The sequence below is a fragment of the Phalangium opilio genome, unplaced genomic scaffold (genome assembly GCF_054372755.1).
Source record: "Phalangium opilio isolate 3A_F unplaced genomic scaffold, DU_Popi_V2 ptg000093l_1, whole genome shotgun sequence".
Classification (NCBI taxonomy): domain Eukaryota; kingdom Metazoa; phylum Arthropoda; class Arachnida; order Opiliones; family Phalangiidae; genus Phalangium; species Phalangium opilio.
The window spans coordinates 3,996,476-4,014,775 of NW_028324198.1; the positions used below are offsets into that span (position 1 = coordinate 3,996,476).

The 18,300-nt window shown below is 36.0% G+C and overlaps 1 protein-coding gene and 1 long non-coding RNA gene across 2 annotated transcripts; one reads left to right on the plus strand and one right to left on the minus strand.

Moving 5' to 3' along the window:
• Positions 1–5,319: 5,319 nt before the first annotated feature.
• LOC149640657 (uncharacterized protein F54H12.2-like) lies at positions 5,320–6,630 on the minus strand. Its single transcript, XM_089850680.1, has 2 exons — positions 6,026–6,630; positions 5,320–5,833 (listed from the first exon to the last, which is right to left on the minus strand). Exons 1-2 carry the CDS (start codon positions 6,628–6,630, stop codon positions 5,320–5,322), a joined length of 1,119 nt encoding a protein of 372 aa, XP_089706806.1.
• Positions 6,631–11,078: 4,448 nt separating this feature from the next.
• Positions 11,079–12,269, plus strand: LOC149640658 (uncharacterized). Its single transcript, XR_016372213.1, has 3 exons — positions 11,079–11,785; positions 11,870–11,923; positions 11,983–12,269. It is a non-coding gene; the product is annotated as an uncharacterized LOC149640658 (long non-coding RNA).
• Positions 12,270–18,300: the final 6,031 nt, after the last annotated feature.

Below are 18,300 nucleotides of genomic sequence, written 5' to 3' on the forward strand. Positions count from 1 at the left end.
CAAATTGGTTTTCTCAATATTTACTAAAATTGGTTACTATTTTTTGTCTGAAGTAAGTAGTGAACCCACCGAAATATGGAGAGTTAATTAGGTCATTTAAGTGTGCCGCAAGCCTTCTAGCGCGCTAGACTCGCGCGTGTATACTCGCGTGAGTCTAGCGCGGGGGAAAACCGGTTTTTATCCGGGGGGTTTCTCTGAGTTCGTTTATTGGTCGAGAGTGGGGGTCGCCAATTGATTAGGGCGTGAACTTGTCTCTCTTTAGTCGTGACGTAATCGCCAGAGTTAAATTAGAGTTTGTCTGATAAGAGAGTGCTCTCTTTATCTCGGTTATTTGCCTTGAAGAGAGCAGTGACTTCTAATGGATATCTTCTTACACACTTTGCGTTATATAGTGACGTATCAACGATTCAAAGGGCGCGAGGATTTCCAATATATGGTCGCGTATCTTTTAGATCAATGCAGTATGTATACAATATGTTTCGAACACCGAGTATCTGAAAGTGGGAAAATCGCTCGTGTTACTAAGAAATGCACGATATATGAAGATAAACCTCCTGAGCATCAAGATATCGAATACCAGAATCAGGTGGAAGTTTTGAAGCGATTAATATTTGATAATAGTGACATTATTTTGGAGGATTTACATGACGGACTTTTATTTACCCGATTGGGTCATGGTATAAATCAAACAAGAGTTAAAGCCCCGGAAACGGATTCACCGGCGCCATTGTGTTTAGAAGAAAAAGCCGAATTTTACGGAAATGACTTTATCAAATGTTTACGGGAAGAATTGAGGAAATTAGGGACTCTCGATAGTATCTACGAGGAATATTTATCCTTTTTATTTCCCGGTAGTCGTTAATGTAATCTTTTCTATAACCGTCAATTGATTATGTCTTTGTTAATTGTTTAGGGGTTTTTAGGACGTGTCTGTAGTTGTCTTTAGTCGTGACGTAATCGCCAGACTTAAGAGAGTGTTCGCTTTTGTAGCGTATGTTAACTTCTTTATTATCTGTTAACGTCTCGAATTTCACTCGAGACAATTTTCTTTACTCCTACATATTATCCTTTACTCGGTCATTGCGCTAGAAAGATATTACTATCAGAAAATTGACTAAACAAGATGTCGCGAATACGTTTAATGGTATTGACAGCGCTGTGTTGAAGAGAATCCCTATTTATCATATATAATAACGTAAATAAAGGCCTTTGTCGGCGATAGGACAAGTTAGTTATAAATTGTCGATAACAAAATTTAGCCCTATGGTTATAAATGAACAAGTTGGATAAAATAAAGAGATATGGTTGAAGACTTGGAAAAATAAAAGATGAAATTTGATATCACTGTATATGTACAGATATAATGATGAAAAAATAAAGGCGTTCATCGGCAATGGGAAAATTTTATAAATTGTTTATAACTAAGTTTAATCTTGACCCAAGGTTTCACTCGAACTAGTTGGATAAAACTAAAGAGAAGCAGATATGGTTGAAGGTTTAAAAAAATTAATATTATTGAATCCATACCCCCACAGTAGCGATAATAAGTAATATGACTCCGCTTAAGTGTAATCAGAAAGAGCTATTCATACCCTTACATTAAAGATAGATATCTTTGACTTAAAGCTAGAAAAGACAACGCTCATTTAGTATAAAAGATCAGACTTAAAGGACGAGATTCATTCGTACCGAAAAAATACTTTACTAACAATTTGCGATAACACATTTCTATAAAAAGGTGAGTACTTTGTACTTTTCAAATGGACTGGAAAATTTTGTAAAAGGGAAATAGTTATTTTATACAGCGAATCAAAGTAAGAGACCGAAATGGAAGAAGAAAATATAATAGAATCCCCGAGAAAAAAACAAAAAATAGAAGACGTTAAAGTAACATCTTTACAAGATATCGCTATAAATAATTTGATGCATGTTTTTAAATATAAGTTTCATAATGAAAGATATTTTAATTTTAACGATGTAAAAAATTTCATACCGAAAACCTTTTGGGGACACATAGAATCAGTCTTTTTTAAAGCCGCCGAAGTAGATAAACATCGAGCACCTGGAACTTTCGAAGATTTGGATATAAGTATATCAAAATCGTCTATAGAGAGAGAAATAGTGTTCGACGAATTCAGTCCCTTAACGTTCGAAGAATTTGAACTAGTGCATCGCAACCGGATAGAAACGCCACCATTTATCTTTTCAAATGAACAAAATCATTTACATTACCAATATTACGTAAAAATATGCTATTGTGGTTGCCCGCAAAATTATAGACGAATATGTCCCGCTTGCTATTTTCATCATAGTTTAAACGATTGTTTAAACGCTAAATATGAACAGTTAACTGATCACTATCAGGTTAATAGTAAAGACGCGCTACGCTATTATATCTGGAACTATAACAAAAGTTGGTGTTCCAACTGCATTTTACAACCATTATTCTCATTAAAAGATGCTGACGATTGCGAACAAACTACTGATTGGCATAGTCCGTCAAATAATTATCCCTTGGAACACGGTTTTATGGGGGAAGACATTAACCGTAACACTACTCCAAGACCTACAATAGAAGACGCGTTCTAACAGTTAATTACGTACAGGCGCCGCTCCAACTGAATTTTACCATAAATTCTAAATTTCCCTGAATTTTTTGCCTTAGTTTTCCCAGTTACCCAGGTTTGTACGAACCCTGAATTCAACCTCGTTGAGATAGGCAGTTCAACTCTATTATGAAAAATACAGAAATAATATCCTAATAACTTAATTGATCGGTTAAGAAAATAAAAATTAATAATAAAACAGTTCACCACAATGTTTAATAGTGTCATTTATTTTCTGTTTTTCTTTACAATTAATGGACAAGAGATGCTTCATTAAGAGTTTGTTTTTTAAAATGAAGAGCTATTGTTGTTATTTATTTGTCTTTGATATTTCTTTTTTCGTTCCTTTTATTTTTTAATAAAATGAAGGGGCAGGGACTGAAGAAACGATTTCATCTGTTTCTGAGGTTTATTTCAAGTAACGTACTCTAGTCCCTAGATGCACACACGCGCTGCTGTTTTTCAATTAATCGCAATTTTTGACAATTACTTCTTAACTTCTTCAACGTAATTCGCGGGATATATATCCACGATGTCGTCTTGACGACTTTTGCATCAACCTTGCTCGTATGTATATATTAGCATTTTTCTAAAAAAAGGTTTTATTCACTTATTATAAATTATGGCATGCAGATTAAAATTTATTCATCCGTATCAAATGGTTTGCTCCGGACCAACTATGTCGGGAAAATCGACATTTGTATTTAAATTGTTGGAAAATAGTCGATTAATGATTGAGCCACCTCCAGATCGTATAGTTTATTGTTATTCTATGTATCGACCAAAATTTGACGAATTAAAAAGAAAAATTGGAAATATCGATTTTATAAAAGGTTTACAGCCTAATGACGAAGATTTCTTCGATAGGACTAAAAATAATCTGTTGATTTTCGACGACTTATCATCCGAGTGTAATAGTAGCAGTCAAATTTCTGATTGGTTTGTCAAGGGGTCTCATCATCTCAATACCTCCTTGATTTTAATTACGCAGAACCTCTTCGCTAATGGGAACGAGGCAAGGACAATAAGTCTTAATTGTTCTTATATAATTATCTATAAGTCTCCGAGAGATTCGTCCGCTGTTGAATACCTAGGACGGCAAACGTTTCCCAAAAAGAAACATTTTTTAGCTAAAGCCTATGAAATGGCTACGGAGAAACCGCATAGTTATATATTAATTGATTGTAAACAGGACCAAGATGATAAACTACGTTTAAGGAGCAATGTCCTTCCTTCTGATGGTCCTATGATAGTTTTTGTCGAGGATTAAATTAACGCGAACTCACCAAAATAAATTATTTACCATAACGATGGTACCCCGATCACTTCGTCCACACTATCCCTTCTTACACGTTTTAAAACATAGTAAACAAAGAAAAAAAATTCTTAAAAATAGTAGCAATGCGCAGATAAAAGCTATTTGCAATATTTGTCATAATATTACAACTGGAGGCTTGCCAATCACCAAGGCTCAAAAGACAAAACTTAGGAGTCATAAAAGGGTTATAAGAAGATTAGCTCTGAAATCTTTGTCATTAAAAAAGAAACGTCGTTTGATGACTAATCAAACAGGGGGATTCTGGCCTTTACTACTAGGAACATTGGTACCTAGTGTAATTTCGGCGATTAACGCTGTACGATGAAAAAAAATGATACTAGTTCCGGCTTCTACAGTTTTGTCGGCCGTAGACAGAGAATTATCCGATTTAGACAAAGAAATGAGTGAAATTCTTGAAAAACCAGGAACATCCGAAACAAAATTGAGAGAATATTTGACAACGCTGCAAAAGTTTCTAAACGTTAAGAAATTTGTTGAACCACCGACCGTAAAATTAAGTCAACCCCCTATTGTACAACCATTGTCAGTTCCAATGGTCCCGACATCGACACCTAATCTAATACCTACACTGCCTCCAAATATAATGCCATCAACACCTGCAAATGTGATGTCAACGCAGTCACCAGCAGCAACAGCACCAGCTCCGCCATTTACATTTACTGCTCCAATACCTACTGTATTACCAAATCCTGAAAGGCTTAAAAAGAATAGGAAAAACAGTATGGCCCAAGTAATTCACGAATATCAAGAGCTGAAAAAATTGTACTCTCCGCTTGAACTAAGAAGGAAACCTAAAAAAAATTCCAAACCAAAAGAAGAAGAATCAAACATAACTGTAAGACGACAAAACAAAAGACGAAAGACGGAAAATAAATGGATCGATTTATACGAATAAAGTTTATTGATTACAATACATGTCTTTATGATTTAATAAATGATTGCACATAAACAAAAGTACCATTGCTTCGTTATACATTAAATCATGAGGATTATATAAGTCTTGAATAATCATATCTAGGGTATAGCCGTTACACATGTTAAATAAATAGAAAATACAATGTAGTCCACACGTTTCGGACAAAGGATATTGTATAGGTACGTTGTTAAAATACCATTTACTAGCGTAAAGGTTAAGGTCTACAAGATTGTAGTAAAAAGGATCATTTCCGTAAGAATCAAAAAAGGTACCTATTCCATTATCTACGTAGATTGCTAACCAGTGAATGCCTCGGCTTGATTTTGGTTCCGTTTTCAAACAAAAACAATATTTTTTCTGTCTGGGTGGTAATGGTTTTTGATCAAAGGCAAAAACACCGAGAAAAAATGGTTTTGTTACGGATTCACACGTTAAAAATTCGTTTATTTCTACGGTGTTCATTCTCCTGAGGGATTGTAAATCACGGTGCGATCTTTTGAAATTATTATTTCCGATTCAAATTCCGCGTAAACAATAGCCGTTACATTATGAACCAACGGAGACTTAAATTTCATTGATATTCTCAAGTTTCCTTGTTTATTCCGTGATAGATGGTCAGCACTAGCTTGCTCTTCCGGGGTTAAATCAAATCCGTAGAGAACGTTACCTTCTTTATATTCTTCGTAAGAAACACAATTTCCTTTATTTCTTTTGAACAAGTCCAAAGCCGTATAATTTGAAACATACTCTCGGGAATACTCGTTAACGTTATAGTTTGGCGTAAACGGAGGGTTGGGAAATGTTTGGTTCCCTATTGTTAAGGCCAAGTAGTTTAAATTGAAATGAGCAAATTCGAAACCATTTAAACTCAGATCGCCGTTAAAGGCTGCCGTTCTAACTAAACCAATAATTACCCGGGCTGGCATTTTGTTCATAAATACATTTTCGCGTGTAATATCCGTTAAACCACTGCTAATAGAAAAGTATTTTAACACGGTCCGGTTAATAGGGTAAATAACGTTATGTTTTTCATGAACCATAGCGTGAGCTAACATTATTTCCGCATTGACCTTAACCTTTTTAATTAGTAAAGTTACGTCTAATATTTTAAATTTAAATTTTTGATTTGCTATTGTTGAGATAATAGCAAATTCGTTTACTGACTTTATGAATCGAAACCTAACATCTACGTTATTTAAAAGAAACTTGTCCATTCGACACACATCAAGATGTAAATCACCGATCATATCAACGGGGTTTGAGAGGGCTACGCGATTTTTCCTTTTCAACATACCATTGTTATAATTTTTATTCGCGGCTAAAAACATTTTTGCGGCGTCTACTGGATTATCTTTGTAGTACATTTTTGCAGATAGATAGGAATTTTTTGTACTGTCACCGTAATTTAGATGCGTTTCAAAGAATGCCAAATACGGATATGCGTTTGTCGAAGTATTAACTTGAGTATCTCCGAAAAACACATCTACTTGATTAAACAGAGCAGCGTGTAACAAATTCACAGGACCCACATCCGCTTCTAGAGCAGTTAATGCAGAACCATCATCTTTGAGTAATTTTACTCTAACTTGTAACAATGTTTTAGCCAAGTCCGTATAGAGATCATTAGATCCTGGAACAAAGAACTCAATAGGGCCTTGATCCGAAATTGATGCCAAAGGCTTGTAAATTACGTAGTCACTATTTTCAACATTGTAATTCGCCGGTGGTACCGCGAATAAATCCAGTTCTGACATCATACCCTCAACCATGTTTATTGTTTTTTAGTCCAAAAAGTCAGTCTTGGTTCGTTTTTACTTTTGCGCTCTTTTGAGCAGCGAAAGTATTGTTCTGACCCTTGCTGGCAGGCTGGGCGCCTTTTCTATCCCCCATTTCCCCCTTTTTTTCGCGTACTCGTTCGGATATTTGCAACTAAATAAATATTTTGAATTTCAAATTTCCCGCGAATTTTCGACTCGAAATTCACCCGTAGTTCACCTCACACCTCATAGGTGGCGTAACATATTAAATTTCAATTGAAATTATTTTTCTGTCGGCGCCGGGCCTCGAACCTGCAATGTCCTGATCCATACGAGACGCCAGTGAAGTCGCCCGACCGCGCGCTCTACCACGAAGCCACGCTTGGTTGTAATATAGAGCGAGTTAAATTATACTGAAGAGAAGAAAGAGAGAGTTAGGATATGGACCCCCCCCCCCCCCCACCTCCCCGACGCCCGCACTTACTGCGTGGGTTTAGCGGGAGACGAGAGAGAGAACTGTGCAACTGTCTGGCTTTAGATATGGACCCCCACCTCCCCGACGCCCGCCACTGGATGCTGTCGAATATATATTGTATCGCGCTAGAGGAGGAGAGACAGTTGCTTGCAATTTTTTTTTGCAATTTATAATTATTATATATCTTTTTAATCCTAGGCAAGATTAGATTTCTACTTGGGAACTTAAACATTACAATTAATATTATCATATTAATCAAAAAAGAAATTAAGGTTCTCCCCGACAGAAGGCGCACTAAGCAGAGAGAGTTTTCTAATTTAACCAATGATATCGTTTTTTAAGACTCGTCTGCTTAAAAGTTAGGCAGGTTGATTTACTAATAAAATTAAATGTATTAACAAAATGAAACTCGAGTCAGCGTTTTAAAACTATAACTAGTTTGGGACGGAGGTAACATTGCTCACTATTTGTTTGGCAAGTTTAAAATTAAATGATCACTTAACGGAACTGACATAAAATAATAGGTAGATTTTTGCAGAATTAAATTGCAGATTCTTTGCAAAATTAACTAATCATTTTGGCAGTTTCCGCTCTCGCTGGGTTCATCTACTAATAACAGTTACGTAAGTGATAATTATAAAAATAAAATCAACAATCTCATAAAATCAACAACTCAAAATATAAAATGAAATTTATGATCAAAATGAATCTAATTTCAATCAACGACAAACGGAATCAACGTGTTCATCTCTCCATCCACGGAAATATGAAATTTCTACATGAAACATGAAAGTGCTATCAACCTAACAATTTTTAGAAATGTAATTTTAATCAGTGAAACATACTCATTTAAAGTTAACTAATAATAAGTCGCTAATTTGATTATTATATTTAAAAAAAATTATATTATTTAAGTAATAAATTTAACGATGGTGTTGATAGTACCAATAGAGTATTCAAGGATTGATTACGTTAATATCAACATATCAAACAAAAAGTATTTAATTATAATTTGGAATTTCAATTTAAATTTATACAGTTTTTTAAATGCCCATTGAGATTCAGAGTCTGTCACTGAATGTTGAAGATCTCCAGTCTCTGCCAAGTGATTTAAATTTTCAGACCCTCTCTGTGGGAAAGGGGGAATTAAATTAACGAGACTTACAAACTGACATCATCCTTAAATTAAATAAGGATTATAAATGAAAATTTAAATCAAGGTATTGAAGGTTTAATTAACGTTACTTTGAAAGTATCAAATTAAAAATTTACAACTTAAGCTCATCAATAAAAAGAACATTAAGATAATTATTAATAGGCATAAACAATCATCAATGAAAAGAACATTAAGATAAATATTAATAGGCATAAACAATCATCAATAAAAAGAACATTAAGATAATTATTAAAAGGCATGGGCATGGACAATTTTACTCGGACCCCGAGTCCCCGACTCCCCGTCTCCCCGTCCCGATACACTAAAGACCGAGGCTTAAACCTCGTAGCTCGCGGCCATCTTTATTGTTTACATCATGGGCTCGTCACTACAGGGTAGGAAATAAGACAGGTTTACAAGTCCCAAACCAGTTTATTAATTGCTCGGACCAGTTTATTTATTCCAAAAGTTGGGGTCAGTGGTATCAGGGAGCACTTTATTAATTAGGGTTTTTGGAAAAAATAGACGGTGGGACCAGTTTATAAATTCGGGGTTCCTTTTTAGAATTTTTCTAGCTCAACACATTTTCTACCAATTCTACTCCTAGGTAGTTAGTACTCCTTGGCTACAACTTCCCTACAAAAGTTTTGTATTCTATTGACTATTGATCTTGTCTAGCGTCTATACTCTAGAATGAGTCTCTTGTAGTCGACAGTCTAGACCATAGCCAGTACTAGTTGTCAGTAATCGTATTTCTCAGTAGTGCATGGTCACATTACAAGATTTTGATCTGGCTTACTGATAGCGAGAGAAGATATTGCCGCTGAATTTATGGAAAATGCAATAAGGAATAAGGCTAGTTCAGAAAAGGATTAAGAACTTCAAATATCATTAGACATGTTGATTGATATTTAGTGGCAACTAGTTGAAAAATTGTGATAAGAAATAAAAGTTAACTGTTATGGATTGTTATATGCTACTTTTTCCTACAGTAAAAAATTCAAATTCAATTAGAATTTTCAGCTTCTTTACTTTTGTGTCTTTACGTGCTTTTTATTCTCACCATTTTAGAAATTTAATTTATAGTGGGACCGGTAAAATAATAATTAATGCGAGGGTCACTGGTCCCAAGGACCACCACCACATCCGCAACACCAATTCGCCGCAACCCACTCCGAAACAGACGAGCGCCTGAAAGGCTCAACCTATGAGACAGCAGCTAAACCAAGTTTTCACCATAATAACAATAACCTCATGAAGGACAGTATAAATAATGAGTTTAAACAAACTTTTCACCATAATAACAATAACCTCATAAAGGACAGTATAAAATAGTGACTTTAAACAAACTTTTCACCACAATAACAATAACCTCATAAAGGACAGTATAAAATAGTGACTTAAACAAAGTTAAATCTGAATTACAATCTACCTCATTAAGCTCAACCAAACTGTTACAAATGCATAGCGCAATATTACAAGTTGCCAATGATCTTCGAATTTTATTGTTAAACCCTCACATTATCTTAAGACTCATACAGTCACTGGGTTTTAATCTCACGGGAGAGTATTGCTATATTCGTAATTCCCGCCTATTCCAAACACAACCTAGATGGCGCCCCATCCTCAGATATCGATTGATTGTAACCCCCATTTTCTAATTGTCCTTTACCAGGCAAATTCAAGGGGGGCTGCCATTGCGTCTTAGTAGTTTTTGATACCGCCATCTAGCGTCGAAGTAAAGCGTAAAATTCGGTATTTTTGTCTCTTTAAACGTCGGTGTTTAAAGCCATCTAGCGTTCAAAAGCAGGAAGTTCAAAACCATCGTCTGAAATCCTTTGGCTCGGTGAATCCGATGATTTGAACATATTTTTTAATTCTCGTTGGTAATTAGTAAGTTTTGAAAAATAAAAATGGCAAGCTGGGGTAGAACATGTTCCGTTCTTGGCTGTAAAAGTAGTGATAGGGATTTAAGGGAGTGGAGATCGTGGGTTTGCAAACTTCATTCGGGACCTGACAAATGGTTAACTCTGTGTCATAAAGATTGTTGTTGTCCGCGGCCATTTTTAAAATACGGAATAAAATCAAAGTACAGAATTCGCTCACTAGATGGCGATTACCAAAAACTACTCACATTTTAAAAATGGGAGGTAACCTCGTACATCGCGTATAGGAGAGAACACTCCTCGCTTCTTTATCCGCACTCAAGCGGCATCCTTGCCACCCAATGTAACCAATGACCATAATCATATGGTAGAATAAATCTTGGATATTGATTAGTATATCTAGCCTAATTAATCCACCAAGACTTGAACACTACAGTTAATTACTTATTTAATTAAACCATAAGTTTATAAGATATGTTCCATAAGTATGTCACTACCCATACACGTAATGTTAGAGGCTTAATGAGAGCCAGTTCAAGAACGACGTGAGAATTGACTACACTCGGTTTTTCAGTCCATCCTCCTCTTTGGTCTGTACTAAGCCTTTGACAGCGCCTCACTAGGCGTCGCTTTACGAGAATCTATGACGTTTCTCCTACGTCACTTCACGACAAGCTCTCATTAACGAGTGACACACTTATGGAACATATCTTATAGACTTATGATTAAACTGTAAACCAAATTCTTACTAGATTGGTTTTATTCATAATCGGAATGCTATTTTATAAACAATGGAAAAAAACCTGAAAATTATAAATTTGTCGGGGTCAATGAATATAGTAATACTAATTCTAGTCACTAGAGGGCGCGCAAAAGTGTAATCTGGCCGGGGCCATCTTGTTTCTTTATGATTCGATTTCTAGTCTTCAGCTTTCTACGGCGACCCGAACCAGTTTGCGGTTGTGACAAGTGTTGACTCGCTTTTTGTAATAAATTTGCTCCAGCTTCGCTCAAATTAGATTTCAGAGACTCTTTTAGGTTTCTACCCGCAATGTAATCACCAGCTATTTTGGACCCAGTTCTTAGGGCTTCTCTTCCTAGTGCTTTCCCAACGGGCTTAAAAACTGGTGTTATAAATCTTATTAAGCTTTTAAAAATGCTCCCAAGACCATTTCCTCTCTGAAATACTGGTCCCCGGAAGTGACTAAGACCACTTCCGGTAAGACCACTTCCGGTTTGGTTCAAGTAGTAATTTAGGTATATGTTACTTCGTGTCATGTTTGAGTATGAAATGAAGTTTTATGACTGATTTGTTTAACTTAAACATAATATTCTCTCCATAATCAGTTCTCATGTCTATTTCTATCATTTCAAATGACGGACATCTTAATGGGTAATAGTCAATGTTTTGAAACCGATGGACGGCTAACGTTGTTGATTTATCATTGACTATAGGCACAACCCTTAGTAACGGAGCATAGACATCACCAACTACTTGAGGTAGTATTAAATTTGTATAAATATATAAACTTGCAGTGCCCTTGTCAATATCCGCTATACTCTTGCTAGTTGAATTTCTAAGAGGATAGTCCATTTGATCCTCGTGAAACCCTAACAATCTTCCAAGACCCGACTTTTCTTTCGTGAACAGTAGATAATAATCATTTACACATTTGATATTTACTTTTCCGTCGGGATTCAGGTTTATTTTTATCATAGATCTATGTTCCGTAGGAATTTCATTGGTCATAGCTTCGATGACGTTTTCAATGCTTGTATATTGACCAGGTTGTATTTGTAATATTAACTCTCGAGCATTTTTATGACCTTTTCTCTTCCTGATATAGAAAAAATTATTGGAACTATCTAGGACGAGAGGGTCCTCTTTCTTTCTTTTAACGAGTTCTTCGGGAAACGTAAATCTTTCTTTTATCCATTCCATGGAACTCAATCCTAGGATTTTACCCATCTCCTCAGGTATTTGAACTTCATACCCATTTTTAGCCCTAAGGGCGCAAAAAGCTTTTTCATTATCGTCACTATATGCTACAAACATGTATACCGAAGATCGTATTTCCGGTGGTATGGCATTGTTCATAGTTTTTAATAAATTTTTGTACGCGTCGTAACCATCTCCGCGTAAAGTTCCGCCGGTAAATTGCACCTTTGATTGATCCCAAATATTATCCGTATAATCGTAGGCTCCGGCCCTAAAATAAAGATAGTCTGAAGACACATTATCCCAAGCTTTAGGTAAAAATGCTTCGGCTAAGCCCACATGCCAGTTTCCATTCAAATGCAATGGAGCTGGTAATTGAACTTTAAAATGAGATTGCGTGTTTCCCGGAAACACGTTCATAGAAGCCGTACTCACGAGAGTTACGTAAAATGAATCGTTCGACATGACTCGTTAACTTTAAATGTTTTTTATTTTTCAATTACTATTCTTTATATTTTACAAGATAACTTTTTGAAGTTCACATTCGTAAAAGGCTCCCCTTATTTCTTCATCATCAAAGTCCTTTACAATATAACAAACGGGGTTTCTGTACAGAATTTTTGAAATGATAAATATTTCCTTGGTCCAGTACCCTTTGTAACCCTTTTCGAACAAAGGTTTGCTTTTTGATAGCCTAACAAGATCACCGACCTTTAACATTGGTGGTTTTGCCCTAGATTGTTTACCATACAGACGTTTCCACACTAAATGCTCATTTTGCATATTGACATCAACAGGAGCGAAACCAGTACTTGAATGTACAGTTGTATTGTAGGCTTTCATTATTTTGGGTAAGGCATCAATGTAATTTAGTTTCTTCGTTCTAGTTAATAACTTGAAGATTTTATCCTTTAAAGTTCTATTAAACCTTTCAATTACTCCGCATTTAATCGCACCTACACTAGTATAAAGACTTATCCCCTCTTTTCTTAAATAATCTTTAAACAATTTTGATAAAAATTCGCTACCTTGATCAACATTAATTCGTAACGGCTTTCTTTCTTTAATAACTCTCCGCATAGCTTTCAAAACCTCTTTACTAGTTTTATTTTTCAAAGGAAGACTCCAAGCATATTTTGAGAGGATATCAATAATAGTTAGAATATATTGAAACCCTTTATTATATTTCTTAAGATTTCGTAGATCGATCAAGTCGCACTGAAATACTTCATTGGCTGTTGTAACGTAAGTACGATTTCTTGGAAAGTATATCCTCCTTGCTTTGTGAATGGTATATGTTGGTTGAGACTGAAGCCATGTCTTAATTTTTTTCTTCGAAACATTTTTCACTCCTTGTTTCAATTTCTTTACGCTACCGTAACTGAGAGGACTTTCACTGTTATAATACACTCGGCTTAACTTATTTTCCATAATTACACTTTCTCAATGAAAGATTTTCTATTTAACCCTTGTCAATGTATGCTTAAAGCTATAAGTTCAACCTTTATCCATTCATCCTCATCTCTTATATCAATGACGTCACAGATACAGTTGTATATTTTCCCGCCAATGACGTTACAGATACAGTTGCTTTCTACTATTACGTCTAAGATGATTTTCTTATATATTAATTACGCTTTTACGTGGACCTTTTAATTACCATTAAAACAATACCATAATCAAAATAAACTCCTTGAAAAAAGGTTGAAATTTTGAGTCAAATTAAATATTACAATGGATTGCGCAACTTCCAACCTATCATTAACCCTTGGCAATGTACGTTTAAAGCTATCCATTCTCGTCTCTTACCAATGACGTCACAAATACAGTTGTAGATTTTCCCGCCAATGACGTCACAGAGACAGTTGTAGACAGGACTGCCAGATTCCCGCGCAATGTTTTCCCGCGAGGGGGCGCGCGGGAGTTTCCCAAGGGGGCGTGGCAAAGGGCATTGACACTGTGACCTTGACATTCTACACCTACACTCTACACCTACATTCTACACCTGCGGAGGTACGAAGTGCGGGGTTACTAGGGATGTCTCGTCTATACAATTTTCGCAAACGGTTATGCTAACACACAAAATTGCCTGATGTTCATAGGCGCATAACTTTTCTTGACTTATTTTTGTCTGAATGCATTCTACGTCAAAAAACACGTACATAAGGTTTGGTTGACTAGATCGGGGCTTTTTAGAAACGGTGATGGTGGGTGCCTTGTCTTTAATAACTTGTATATAGCACAAATGATTGCTAGGTTGATATTTTTTACACACCTGACAATAAATCTCACCACACGTATGCTTCTCCGATCTTCGTGAAAAATCGATAATTTTTAAACACTCTTTGCAATGATAGAGTCGCTGGCAGAGTGGTTTTGTATCTTCCGAGTTAGCCTGATGGCTTTGATAACAGTCATTGCCTAGAAATTTTCGTGAACAATCCCCACAGGTTTTCTCTGGACCTTGGCAGATAGTGGGTCTCATACAACGAAAACAAAAGTCGTTACATTTATGCGATTGTCTTCGCCAATAAGGCATGAGACATTTCTCGCAAAAACTATCATGGTTGAAAAGGGGTCTTAATTTGGTAATTACGTTGTAATGGTTATTTTCATTCAATAAAAAAAGTCGTGGTCTAACATCAGTAGGGTCGTTCTCTCCGAGTATTAAAATGGGTATACTGTTTTCGAATCTATAAACAAAAATCGAGTATCGATTCAAATAAACCTTGAATTTTTCAAAGGACTCCGCCGTACCACATTGGCTTACGACTACGCCCGCCTTTTGACACAGGTTTAAAGCTTCAGCTTTCTGTAGTGTAGTCCTTGCACCTATTCGCGATATAGTCTCATATCGAGTTTTTAGAGTCTTGTTTCCTGTTGTATCGTCTATGTAGTTACGATGAGCAATAGCTACGCAAAGGGATCTGGCTAGACAGATGTTATCAGAATTAATTATGCGAGTTATACCTCTTCTATCACGGCAGAACAGATTAAAAGGCTTAATTCCACGTGTTGATGGTCGACCTTCACCCTCAGGTAGTCTTACGATACTAAAAATCATTTTTATAGGCCCCAGAAAAAACTTATCTATCTCGTCATCGTAGAGCATCTCGCTACGTTGGTCAAATAGAATGGTGGGATCCACTTCATCAAATCTTTTAAAGGATAATTCCAATTCTGAGCGACAGTCTATTCCTAGACTTCTTAATGTTATTTGTACGTAATCTGTAGCTCGGTATTTGCGTAACACATTGTCCGTAATGGTACATATACTTCCAATAGGATTGTCGGTGATGTTAAGAACTATTTCTCGTCCGTACCTATTAAAATGATTGAAAAATTTCTCACTTTGTTCCAATATTTCGCACGATGGGAGGTCGTCGATAGGCGAAGGGGGGTAATCTCCTCCTCCCCACTGGTTATAGACTTCCTCGTCGAAAAGAGCCTCAGCTTCTTCAGAGTCTTGCTCACTGGGTTGGTAATCTGAGAAGTTCAAGGACATGTACTCAAAAGGGTACATCAAAGGTTTTTTGATTTTCTTGATCTAAATACGCAGCCATCTCTATATCATATGGGGTGTTATTGAAATCATCTATCAGAGCTGCTTCTTCCTCGAGAATATTACGATGTATTTCCTGTCTACGTCTTTCTAAGCGATCCGTGTACGAAATATTTAAGGGTCTAGGAATTAAATTACTTAGGTGGTTCAGTTCGTCTATTGTGGGGCAGTCTTCCGGTGTTCTAGGGACGGTTTTCATGTACTCAATAACATCCAGAAAAGTTTAATTATATTTAAACCTCCATTCATAATAAAAGTGGGTAAGATCGATGGTATATTAGCAGGGTTGATGTGTAAATAGGAACACAAGAAGAAATAAAATTTGTATAGTACAGGTAGTGGCCAAGGCCTGTTTACAGCTAGTTCATCCAAATTCCAACGAAGCGATTCGGGATCCATCTTGATGTTACGAGGTCTAAAATTCGAATGTGATATTCCGTCGTTCTCTCTCGTTATTTTATACTAAATTTCTCTAGGCTTATTGACAGGGGAGGGGGGGTGGAGGGTTAGCTAAGCTTTTATTGACCAAAGGGGTTAGGTACGTCGACCTTTCGGACGTGTTTAAACGCGTCTAAAATTGTTTGTCAATCAACAATAGGTGACATAAGATTGACGTCTGATTGATTTTAAGAGGTGTCAAATGATAACAAAAGGATTTTAACAAAAGAGATGATGCGTCATTCCATTAGCGGGGGTTTTTACGACCTTACATGAAGATGTATTGTTAAGAAAGTATTTCTTCAATCAATCAAATATTTACAGGTTAGAGACGTCTCTATTAATAGATAAATATGTCAAGTTTACTATTGTACAATTTATTTACTGGTCAGCTGTTATGGAGTCAAGTACACAAAGGTTGTCAAGAATTCGTCGGATCTTGGAGGTTAACCCCCAAAAACTTCTCATTGTGCTATTTATTTTATTGATCTTGGGAATGTTAGAATTACTTAATCTCTGGTTTCAGAACTTTGACATAAAAATACGCTTACAGTCTAACAATGGAACAGTCAAGGACAATAGATATCTCGCGATAGCTACGTAGGAAATTTAGTATAAAAACCCTCGAACTCGACAGAGGAGAGTATCATTATTCGAGAAGACCTTAAAGGTGTAAGATGGAGAATCAAGAAGCTTACAAGAGGAAGATTGGCGTATCTAACGAACGAAAAATCAACGGTCGATTCCACATTTCTAGAGAGTTGTTCCTGACAACGGGGTTCGTGATCCAGAGATTCGTCTATGCCGGAAGCACTCGGTAAAAAGTTTCGCCATTTCAGCAAGTACATGGGAGAAGTTGATGCCTCGTTTACCCGTATTAGGAGACTGGACGGCCGCCCACGAAACCAACAACTTTGAAATCGTTTTGAACGATAACGCAAATGAAAAAACAACTGTCGTTGCCTATCATAATACTTCCCACATTAAAGATTTACTAAATGACGATTCCATTGTTTTGGACAGTCTGTAAAAAGCGGCCTTGAATCGAGTTTCAAGCGTCGTTAAGGAGCATCTTATCAAGATCAGTAATCACCAAATTGTATTTACACGTATGGCCGATATTATCATAGAGTTTTATAACGAAATTTATGATAATTTATACGGTGACCACGATCGTATACCTTGTTTAGATGGACAGCACGAAAAATTTGACGTCGTGGTTGGCTACTTTACCAATTTTATAACGTCGCACCAGGTGGTGATGAAATTTAACAACGTATTACAAGAAGAAAATCTTGAAAACCATTTTTATAATTACAATTTATTTTCTGTAATCTCGGGTCAAATAACTTATTTAAAAAATAGAATGAATTTTCTATCTCATTTTTAATTTTATACTTGCTTATTTTTTTATTAATTTTTGTTTACAATCAAATGAATTGAACTTTTTTGCATTTTCTATAAAATTCTACATTTTTTCTAATCTGTACAATAATAGAGGGGGAAATCCTATAAAAAAATAAATTTTTTTTATAGGATAGGGAGTGCGCGAGCCGGTGTGGGGGATGGCAACAACGCGCCCCCCGTTTCGCGAACCGCGTGCGCGACCACGTGTTAATTATACGCGTTTAAATATGAATATCTATTATAAATTAGTGTCATTCGAGTATTGAATATGATACCATTCACAACTCCCGGAAATTTGATTATTTTCGGTCCTTCGGGATCTGGTTAAACAGTTTTATGTAAACGAATAATAGAAAATAAGGATAAAATGTTCGAACCTAAAGTCGATTTAGTTGTTTGGCATTATAGTATATATCAGCCATGCTACGATGAATTGAAAGAAATGGGTGTAATTATGCGTCAAGGTTTACCCGACGTCACGGTATATGACGGCTCTCAAACGATATTAATTGTATTAGATGATCTCATGTTAGAAAAGAAAAATAATATTTTATCCGAAATATTTACTAAACAATCACACCATAGGAAATTATTCGTAATTACCCTTTACAAAACATATTTGAAAAAAACTTGAGAACAGCTTCCTTAAACGCTCATTACATGATTCTTATGAAAACCGTGAGAGATCTTATGCAATTAGTGGCCCTCTCTAAACAATTGGCACCCAACAACTCTAAATTTATTGTTGAATGTTATCTGGATGCAACTAAAAAACCTCACGGGTATTTACTTTGCGATTTAACCCAGAGATGCCATCCC

Bases quoted from the DNA above. Each gene is read 5' to 3' on its own strand.
- LOC149640657 (XM_089850680.1), bottom strand. From the start codon at position 6,630: ATGGTTGAGGGTATGATGTCAGAACTGGATTTATTCGCGGTACCACCG. The intron at 5,834-6,025 runs GTCAGTAAACGA...CTTTTCTATTAG, and splicing joins GTTAGGTTTCGATTCATAAA to CAGTGGTTTAACGGATATTA.